The 11,375-nt window shown below is 29.5% G+C and overlaps 1 protein-coding gene across 1 annotated transcript in view; it reads left to right on the top strand.

Annotated features, from left to right (window-relative positions):
• The first annotated feature begins 582 nt into the window (after window positions 1-582).
• LOC106476221 (DNA repair endonuclease XPF-like) overlaps window positions 583-11,375 on the top strand; it is a 12,375-nt gene continuing 1,582 nt past the window's right edge. The window contains exons 1-7 of the mRNA XM_022380149.1: window positions 583-694; window positions 4,819-4,967; window positions 6,278-6,331; window positions 8,076-8,145; window positions 8,507-8,582; window positions 9,052-9,191; window positions 9,621-9,821. Of these exons, the coding sequence (XP_022235857.1) occupies window positions 608-694; window positions 4,819-4,967; window positions 6,278-6,331; window positions 8,076-8,145; window positions 8,507-8,582; window positions 9,052-9,191; window positions 9,621-9,821 (777 nt within the window). The 5' untranslated portion in view covers window positions 583-607. The remainder of the gene's footprint in view (window positions 695-4,818; window positions 4,968-6,277; window positions 6,332-8,075; window positions 8,146-8,506; window positions 8,583-9,051; window positions 9,192-9,620; window positions 9,822-11,375) is intronic.

The following is an 11,375-nucleotide window of genomic DNA, read 5'->3' as shown; positions in this document are numbered from 1 at the left end:
TTTTACATTAATGTATATGTATAGAGTGTATTATTTACGTATTTTATTATTTTTTTACATTAATGTATATATATAGAGTGTATTACTTGTGTATTTTATCTTTTTTTACATTAATGTATATGTATAGAGTGTATTATTTACGTATTTTATTATTTTTTTACATTAATGTATATATATAGAGTGTATTACTTGTGTATTTTATCTTTTTTTACATTAATGTATATGTATAGTGTGTATTATTTACGTATTTTATTATTTTTTTACATTAATGTATATATATAGAGTGTATTACTTGTGTATTTTATCTTTTTTTACATTAATGTATATGTATAGTGTGTATTATTTACGTATTTTATTATTTTTTACATTAATGTATATGTATAGAGTGTATTATCTGTGTGTTTTTCCTCTTTTGCATCAATGTGTATATTATTTGTATGTATTTACTCTTATATTGTCCAGTTATGATTTGTTCACTTAAAATAAGTCTTATAATACTCTACTGTGTCTGTGTATTTGTATAAGAGAAATATTAGTCGATTAGAAAGATTAAACACAAATTTTTTCTTGTTATTCACAGCCAGATGTTATAGAGATTCATGTAACCATGACAACCTCAATGCAAGCCATACAGATGTCTCTCCTGGACTTGATGGATGTTTGTGTGAAGGAACTTAAAAAGATTAATCCAACAGTAAGTCACATTTCACCAGTCGGTTATTACAACTATTTGACTATTAATTTTTTTTATCTGATATATTCATTCGTTGCCGTGTTTTACTTGCGTAATACAGACTTATTATGCCAGCAGCACAACTAAACATAACACTTTACAATAGGCAAGCAGCACAACTAAATATAACACTTAACAATGAGCCAGCACAACAAGTAAATATAACACTTTACAATAGGCCAGCAGCACAAGTAAATATAACACTTTACTATAGGCCAGTAGCACAAGTAAATATAACACTTAACAATGGGTCAGCACAACAAGTAAACATAACACTTTACAATAGGCCAGAAGCACAAGTAAATATAACAATTTACAATGAGACAGTATAAGTAAATACACTTTACGATGGGCCAGAAGCACAAGTAAATAACCTAATGTAAACCCATTTATCTACTGTATTAGTATTATTTCTATGGCAACCAGCTTTGTTTGCAAGTATTACAACCTGTGAGTTACATCTATTACAAATGTAACTCTATGAATGTTAATCAAGTGTAAAAGTTATTGAAGATACAGCTAATCTAAAAGTACGTAAGATACCCCAAGCCGACCAATTATTATTTTTTAACATTTTTGTTATACTTTAAGATATTATCTATGAATCTGTGTAAAGTGTTATGTTTAGTTGTGCTGCTGACCTATTGTAAAGTGTTACATTTAGTTGTGCTGCTGGCCTATTGTAAAGTGTTATATTTACTTGTGCTGCTGTTCTATTGTAAAGTGTTATATTTAGTTGTGCTGCTGGCCTATTGTAAAGTGTTATATTTAGCTGTGTTGCTGTCCTGTTGTAAAGTGTTATATTTAGTTCTGTTGCTGGCCTATTGTAAAGTGTTATATTTAGTTCTGTTGCTGGCCTATTGTAAAGTGTTATATTTAGCTGTGCTGCTGGCCTATTGTAAAGTGTTAAAAGTTAGTAGAATCTTAGGTTGATAAATTGGTAATAATTTTAATCAAAAATAAGTATTCTATATTCTTGTGATAGAGATATTTATAGCCATGTCCTATCAAAGAAGCAAAGTGATGGTATAAGTGGGCTGTAAGAATCGTTAATTATTTTTACAGTGATTATCATACATCTTGGACAGTAACTAATCACTACTACAAGCAACTCTTTGTATCGTACGTGTATGAAATTAATGTTTATCATCCACAATAAAGTTAGCCCTCTTTCACAGATAACAGTGATGAAAACCTTTCTGTTTGAATGCAGTTGATTTTAGGACAGTTGTAATTATATATAAAAGTATTCAAAGTTGATAGAAATTATTAAATCATGACTTTGTTCATTATATTTTCCTTATTTGTATTTTTGAAAATATTGTACTTTAAACATTGATTAAAATAACATCCGAGTTAATCTTGGGCACTAGAAAACCTTTACGTGTAAGTAACTTATATCAGTAGTTTATTTGAAGGTGAAAAGACTTTGACGTATATTTAAAGGAATGTGGTGCTCATGAGCCGTTAAAACAAAAATAACTGTTAAAGCTAATCCTTTCAAGACAAAACAAAAAGTTATTTGTTGTTTGGCTGGTTTTAGTTATCAAAGAATGTGTTTATATATTAGCCAGAGATATTACTATATTATATTTTTATCAAGGATAATCACATGGCCATGAAACAGTTAGGTACTAAAAGAGGATAATAACTTGAATTCAAGATTTTGTTTAAATTTTAAAATTTTGAAAATATATTTCTGATTTGGCTGCTTCAGATTTTGCATTTTTTTTTCTCAATTTTGTTTTCAGTACAAAAATATAAAAAATACAAGTGTAATAATAAAGGTAAAGACTGTTGACAAAACACAAAACATTTTATGTACAAGATTCGAACATTTCAGAATATACATATTCATCTGAAAATATTGTTATAAAGATGTTTATTAACTACAACTATAGTGTCATTAATCAGTAGTTTACTTAGTTATTAAGTAAACTGGTAATTGGAAATATTGTTATAAAGATGTTTATTAACTACAACTATAGTGTCATTAATCAGTAGTTTACTTAGTTATTAAGTAAACTGGTAATTGGAAATATTGTTATAAAGATGTTTATTAACTACAACTTTAGTGTCATTAATCAGTAGTTTACTTAGTTATTAAGTAAACTGGTAATTGGAGGAATAAAACAAAAGATCATAGACATATTGTGAAACAGTTGAGTTTTAAATGTAAATTTAGAATGATTTTAGGTTTAAAGAGGTTTGTAAGTTGTTAAGAGTAGGGCAGTTTTTAGATAAGAGTAAACTTTCTTGAATTTTTTGGACTGTCGTTTCTATTAGGTACTCCTAAATGTTCACAGACTCTAGTTTTTAAGTGGCGTTTTGTTTTGCCAATGTACGTGACCTTACAGTCACTACACGTATATTTATACACGAGCCATGAACGTAGAAGTTTAGGTACTTGATCTTTGTATTGAAATACGTTTTTAATTCAGAGACTAGGTCTGTGTATTAGTCTGAGGCTAGGTCTGTGTATTAGCCTGAGGCTAGGTCTGTGTGTATTAGCTTGAGGCTAGGTCTGTGTATTAGCCTGAGGCTAGGTCTGTGTATTAGTCTAAGGCTAGGTCTGTGTATTAGTCTGAGGCTAGGTCTGAAAATTAGTCTGAGTTTTTATTAAGGAGAAGAGATTTTTTTTAATTTGTAGGTATTGTGAACCCATAAAAGAAAATGAAATATAGACATTTTGTACATTAGCTGGTGGTTTAAATTGTTGTTTAGGAAATTGTATGTAATCTTCGTTATAAAATCAGTTGTATAGCCATTATTTAACAGGTGTTTGTGCATAAGTGTAATTTCTCTGTGTAAAATAGAATCATTCGAGCATGGTATATTCTTAACACTTGTTCAGATTTTGCTTCTGGCTTTTTCCTTGCTTTTAATAAAACAACTGGATATTAATTAATGTAAGAGTAATAAAGTCTTTATCTGATGAGCTCCACTGAAAATAGACGATGATTTTTAGAAGGTATGCTTAAAACTGCTGTTTTATTTCATAAATAATTAATGGTTCATCTTATTTTGGCTTTCATAATTTTTGTTTTATGAAGCTGGAGATAATTTGGTGTTTTATAAAAATATTTTTTAGGTCTAAGTAACAACTCAAAGAATGGTTAGCATTTGCAGGTTTTAGTTTTCGTACGTACAGAATTGTGATTTGAAGTACTTCTGAACAGTTTTCAGGTTTTAGTTTTCGTATGTACTGAATTGTGATTTGAAGTACTTCTGAACAGTTTTCAGGTTTTAGTTTTCGTATGTACTGAATTGTGATTTGAAGTACTTCTGAACAGTTTTCAGGTTTTAGTTTTCGTATGTACTGAATAGTGATTTGAAGTACTTCTGAACAGTTTTTATTGTATCAAACGTTTCTTCTGTAAGCTACTTTTTATTTTTGATTAAGAGTTCTTAGTAATTTACTATTAATTATTTAATGTTTAAATGGAATGTATCCATGTTAAATTTAACGGCGACCTTAACTAGTTCGTGTGAGAAAAATACATCCACATTCGTCCAGGCTTTCAAAATGTGAACTTTGTAAAAAAAGGATGTTCTAATATATGACTCCATAAATCAATTTTTCAAAAGTCGGTCAAAACGTTATAAAGTCCCATTTCTCATGAGTCGGCTGTTAAATAAATAAATATAATATAATGGTAATCATAAAAATGTACAATTTATAAACTAAATTTCAACCTTAACTTCTTCTGTATTGAGTAGCATGCTGTATTACAATCTTTAGTACGTATATATGACTTTTTATCATATATCATAACCTATATTTTGTGACTAATTATAGAGCTGAGCATGGCTCAGTGGTTAGCACGCCACACTATGTACAAGATTCCATGGTTACTGTCTAAAAAAAATCATCTTTTACACTTTTGGGCACTGGTTGCTTTACAAAAGTGATGGTTAAATCATACTTTTCGTTTGGAGCTGCCCAAGGATTGGTGGCGTTGACTACCTGCCTTCTCTCTAATGTACCACTTTAAAATTATAGAAAGCTAGTGAAGATAGCTTAAGTAGTTTTAAGCAAAAATGAACAAATAAAAATGTATTAATTTATTGTTTGTTTAACACAGCTCGACACAGATGAATTGACTCTTGAAAACTTCATCTCCAGATCACTTGAGAAAATCATCAAGTTTCAGTTTGATCCTGTATGGCACCAACTTGGTCCAAAAACACATCGGCTAGTTGCTGACTTGAAAACCTTGCGCACAATTCTTATGTAACTATTTTTACCTTCAGAACATTTCCTTAGTGTAAATTAATTCTTTATTTCAATTTACTTTATATTAAAGTAGAACAGACACAAAATGTAACTTCACACAATACTTTATACAATGTTTGTACTTGTTTCTTTTTCTTACATTTTTCATGCATAGATAACTCATTCATACAAGTAGGTTAATTAAAACATCAAACTGTATTTTAAAATTAGGTAAAATGTTCTCTTGTGGGATCATAAAAACATTGTCAGTTTAATCTTCCAACCAGGTGTTATATATCACAGTTTAATCTTCCAACCAGGTGTTATATATCACAGTTTAATCTTCCAACCAGGTGTTATATAACACAGTTTAATCTTCCAACCAGATGTTATATATCACAGTTTAATCTTCCAATCAGCTGTTATGTAGCACAGTTTAATCTTCCAACCAGGTGTTATATAACACAGTTTAATCTTCCAATCAGTTGTTATGTAGCACAGTTTGACCTTCCAATCAGCTGTTATATAACACAGTTTAATCTTCCAACCAGGTGTTATATAACACAGTTTAATCTTCCAACCAGGTGTTATGTAAACAGTTTAATCTTCCAATCAGTTGTTACATAACACAGTTTAATCTTCCAACCAGTTGTTATATAACACAGTTTAATCTTCCAACCAGTTGTTATATAACACAGTTTAATCTTCCAACCAGGTGTTATATAACACAGTTTAACCTTCCAATCAGCTGTTATGTAACACAGTTTAGTCTTCCAATCAGCTGTTATGTAACACAGTTTAGTCTTCCAATCAGCTGTTATGTAACACAGTTTAATCTTCCAATCAGCTGTTATGTAGCACAGTTTAATCTTCCAATCAGCTGTTATGTAGCACAGTTTAATCTTCCAATCAGCTGTTATGTAGCACAGTTTAATCTTCCAATCAGCTGTTATGTAGCACAGTTTAATCTTCCAATCAGCTGTTATGTAACACAGTTTAACCTTCCAATCAGCTGTTATGTAGCACAGTTTAACCTTCCATTCAGCTGTTATGTAGCACAGTTTGACCTTCCAATCAGTTGTTATGTAGCACAGTTTAGTCTTCCAATCAGCTATTATGTAGCACAGTTTAATCTTCCAATCAGCTGTTATGTAGCACAGTTTAATCTTCCAATCAGTTGTTATGTAGCACAGTTTAATTTTCCAATCAGTTGTTATGTAGCACAGTTTAACCTTCCAATCAGCTGTTATATAACACAGTTTGACCCTCCAATCACTTTTAACTATGAACTAACGTGAATGTTAATTGGTTGTTCTACTTCTTTGCAGATACTTGACCCAGTATGATTGTGTAACATTTTACAGCCTCCTCAAGTCCATTAGGTAAGCAGAAGTAATTGTGATTATTTCCCAATTTCTTTGAATAAGTTTGACCTAGTGTGCCTGACCTAGGGTCAAAGGTTTGCATCTCCTTACTGTAGGAGTGTGCTCCAAATTTTGGAACTGTGGGTTCATTTATGGTGAAATCCCACTATTTGACTAGAGTAGCCCAAGAGTTGGCAATGGATGCTGTTGAAAATTAAAGATGATTAGTGCCGATAGCCTCGTGTAGCTTTGTAGGATTATCCAAAATAACCAAACCCAAACTGTTTCAAATTGGTCTTGGTTACATAAAGTTAAAATATTAATTAATCATGTAATTTTCTGATGTTTTGTGATCAGATTTTGGTAGGTTTTAATCTTGTGTATTTTAAAGCTGTGATAAGTAGAGTGTAAGAAATAAGTACAGAAACAACTAAAAACCTGTCTACTCCACAATAATTGAATTAGGCCTTTTTATCAGGAGATATTATAATAATGTTTCCTTAATACTTCTCCAAAAGAATTTGGAGCATTAGATGTCCAATAAACTAACAAAAACCTTTGCTACATTAGATGAAATTTTTTATCCAATGTTTTTCACACTTCAAAGGAGCAATATTGACCAGTTTTTGTTGTTATATTGAAAGTTCACTAATTGATTAATTTTGATTTGTAAATAGTAATCGTTTCATTGATGGCTAATAAAAATGGAACAAGTAAGCATTTAAAAATCTCAGCTTCTTTACAGGTTAAAAAGGAAACGTTTATACATATAATTTTATATTAATCTTGTGTATTTATGTTAAATTATATAGTAAAAGAAATAAATTTTTTATAAATCACAGAAAAGAAATATTAATTACAATATAAGAATAAATTATAAAGGCTGTTTTTTTTTAACCATGTGTACAGTTAGGTAAATGTATGTTTATTGTGAGATACTTGTATTTGTGTATATTTATTTTCAAGATAGATATTGGAAATAAAGTAATTACTTGAATAAAACAGAAAGTTGACCCAGAGTTATTGAAACATTATTTCGATAATAAATATGTCATATTACTTTCTTAGTACAGTAAAAGTTTTGTTAACCATCATCTTCGCATCTGGAAAACACTTGTAACTGGAAATTTCGATATTGCCAAATACAAATGCTTATTGTAGCTGCTCTGACTTTGTTTACGTTCTTTTCCGCCAGCAAGCTACAGTTGTTAGCTGTCTGTACTGTGATTCACATTTAAAATACTGTACTTATAAACGGTTTAATATTTTTTTACAATATTTAATAGATGATGTATAAATACTGTACTGTTGAAAATTAGCAAGACTTCATAATCTTTCCTGTAAAATATTGTAAGGGAAACCCTTTCGTAACTGGAATTTTTGCCTATTCGACACTACCCAGGACTGATGCCAGATAATAAAGCTTTTACTGTATAATAAAGGTATTATTTTGTTTTCTGCAATGAAACTTGTTCTTGGATAAATTGTTCTTTCAATAAAATGTGGATAACAAGAAGTGAGGAATATACTTGGAAGAGTCAATCAATAAAAAATAATATTTATTTGTGAAAGGTTTAACTAATCTCATTAGTGTTTTTTAATTAGAAAACATTAACATGTTAATATTAACAAGATGATAAGTTGGTGATTATGATGTAATTGTTCAATTTCTCCGACGTTAACAAGAAATTCAGATGTATTTATCTAATAACAGGATTAGTTGTTTAAACTTCTAATGTTATGACTATTTTTATATTTTCAGAGACAATGTAACCAATAATTTCCAGATATCTGATTGGTTATTTTTGGATGCTGCTGAAAATATGTTTTTAGTAAGTACAGGTTTTTTGCATCATTCAGACTAAAGTCTTGTTTAGAAAGTCATATTTAAAAAACAGAAGCAGACAGCTGTAACTTAAAAGAGGGCGTTAAATATTTCTGTTTTTAAAAACCAGCTGTTGAGACTCGTGCATATAAAATTAATTAAGAATTAAAAATTCTTTTGAGTGTTAAATGTAAAAATTATCGACATGACTTTTTTTATTTAGATACAGATGTGTTTCATATGCTGTGGCCCTCAGAAATTCTCAAATTGCATGCATTATTGTCGTTAGTTTGTGTTGAAAATGAAAGTAAATTTTAAATTAAAGTTTAGTATTATAACAAACTAAATTATTCATGCTATCATTGTAGCAAGCTCGAGCACGAGTTTTTGGGTCTGAAAATAAAAACAAGATAGCCAAAACTGCTGGTGGAGCAAAAGTTTTTGGTAAGATTCTTCATTTTAATATTAAACAATAAATTTTTATAAAAGAAGTGGAACCCGATGTTTCTGCGTAGTGTATAATGAAATATTTCGTATATTCTGATAAAAAAAGTTAGCGCATAGGATCACACACACACAAAAGGTGCATTGAATTTTTTTAAAAAAAAGACCCCAATATTTGAGCACTTTCAAATAGTTGATCATTTTTCTTCAGGAGAATAACCCTTTATGTGACATCGACATTTGCACCTGTATGTTACATTGCACCCGCTAATCATCACCGTTTATCCTCCTGAAAAAGTAAAGTCAACTTTTCGTAATTGCTCGAGTTTTGGGGTCATTTTTAGAAATTCGTTACACTTTCTATATAATATTGTAGTGTCTTTCATGATTTTAAACACTTTTGTGCTTTAAAGCGACATGAGATTAACTAATTGAAAGTTTAGAAATAATTTTTGGCCATTTTCATCAGTAAAGCCAGAGGTTAGTCCAAAATGGGAAACTCTGATCGAAGTTTTAACTGAAATCCAGGAGGATGTCAAATCTTTGGAAGATACAGCCCCCGTGTTAATTGTTGTAGAAGATGAAAGAACTCATTTTCAGGTTAAAGATGTAAGTTTTAAGTATTTTATAGAGAAAAATCAAGGTCTACTTGTGCTATAATCTGTGAGAACCAAAGCATCAGTCTTGAATGTTTTAGAAACATAAGAAAAAGATATTGTGTTTGTATTGAAGTTCTTATGGTTTCGATTAAATAAAATATATATATATACATTAATTACAATATTTCTATGTTATATGGACCCTAGGAAATTCAGTGGTAAAGTATATTTAAATATGAAAAATATTATATAGGGCCTAGAAAATTCAGATCAAAAAGTGAACTTCTCAATGTGAGATAATGAGAGGTGCAATATTTATTTGTTAGAGTTTATAAATGAAGAATACAACTTTTATTTTTTAGTTCACAAGATCGGGATAATTCAATACTGAATATTCTAGTTTGTGGCTTTTAATGTAACTGATGTCTTCTTTTACTAGCTCCTACGTAACGGCCCAGATGTTTTGTTGACCAACTTGTATAATCAGCTACTGAATCCTGATATTAAGGATACAACACAAGATGACATTAAAAAATCTGATCGATTAAAAGAAAATAGCAAAAAGAATAAATCTCCAAAAAAGAAAGGAAAGACTGTGGCACAGATGGTTGGATCAGATAATGATCATGTTGATCATAAGGTTAGTGTAGAATTTTATCCGGTCATTTGCAACTTACCAGAGTATTGACTTCAAAAACTTTTGAATTATAAGTTTATACTAACAATGTTTTATGTGATTATTTTTGTTACCACTTTTGAATTATAAACTTATACTAACAATGTTTTATGTGATTATTTTTGTTACCACTTTTGAATTATAAACTTATACTAACAATGTTTTATGTGATTATTTTTGTTACCACTTTTGAATTATAAACTTATACTAACAATGTTTTTATGTGGTTATTTTTGTTACCACTTTTGAATTATAAGTTTATACTAACAATGTTTTATGTGGTTATTTTTGTTACCACTTTTGAATTATAAAATTATACTAACAATGTTTTATGTGGTTATTTTTGTTACCACTTTTGAATTATAAGTTTATACTAACAATGTTTTATGTGGTTATTTTTGTAACATAAATGTTTTTTGTCAACCAGAATTTAACTTCCAGGATACAGAATTTATTTTAATTCATATGAAATGTTTTTAATGGGAGGTATAATAGAAGTGAAGTTGCAGGGTTGGAAAATTATTGATTTTGATAACTGCACTTTCCAGACGGATCACGGGTCAAAGGCCATGTCATCTCGTTTGTTGACTCGCATTCAAAACTTTATTGATATACTATTTTATGAATTTATGTCATTAAGTTTGGAATCAAACTGTAGATTATAATTCAGATTTTGGTATTATACATTACTAAATTTCTTAATTTAAAAGTAAATATTAAAAAATACAGATGAACATCGATTTTTGTGTGTCACGTGGTATGTTGAATGTAGTACTGGTTCAAATTAGATGTTTGTGATGTCAAAATACAAAGTCTGTAGTTTTGTACAAATTAGGAACTCAAATTACCAATATTGACAAGATAGAATATAAAGTAACAATGTCGTATCTTTTCTATTTGTTGAGATATCACTCTTGTACTGAATCAAATACAGTGGCCCGGCTCATCTCTTTCCATTTTTGGAAACGGTCCCTTATATACACTTACTTCTATATATGATGTGATTAACCAATCGAAAGCTCAGAATGTCCCCCTAGTGGCTTTCACAGCCATTTTGAAATATAACAATGTCATCTCTTTCTTTCGAGTCAAATCTTCGTGCTGGTAAGTTGAATCTTTAACCTGTTCCAAATTTCATATTTTTTATACCCAAATACAGCTTAGTTACTAAGTTTGATAAATTATAGTGGAATTCTATAGTATTGATATAGTAATTTATGATTTTTTGGTTATTCAACTGTTCATATAAAAAATTATTTTGTTTGACATCCTCCACATGCAAAATTTTAAAGGGCTTAGCAAGTTCCGACAGGCAGTAACCAAGTAAAAAAGGTTGTAACTAGAAGAGATAATTGTTTACTTTACTTCTTTATTTACTGTTCTATGTTTTAAGAAAAATAAGTTTAAAAACTTATTTGTAAGTAGAAATAATGTATATACATATATAATGTATAACAATTGAAATGTGACTGTATTTTACAAAATACTAGTCTACTAAAACAAAGCAAAGACAGGTCA

The sequence above is a fragment of the Limulus polyphemus genome, unplaced genomic scaffold (genome assembly GCF_000517525.1).
Source record: "Limulus polyphemus unplaced genomic scaffold, Limulus_polyphemus-2.1.2 Scaffold10082, whole genome shotgun sequence".
Lineage (NCBI taxonomy): Eukaryota > Metazoa > Arthropoda > Merostomata > Xiphosura > Limulidae > Limulus > Limulus polyphemus.
Note: the sequence above shows the minus strand (reverse complement) of the source record. Positions and strands in the feature narration are given on the sequence as shown.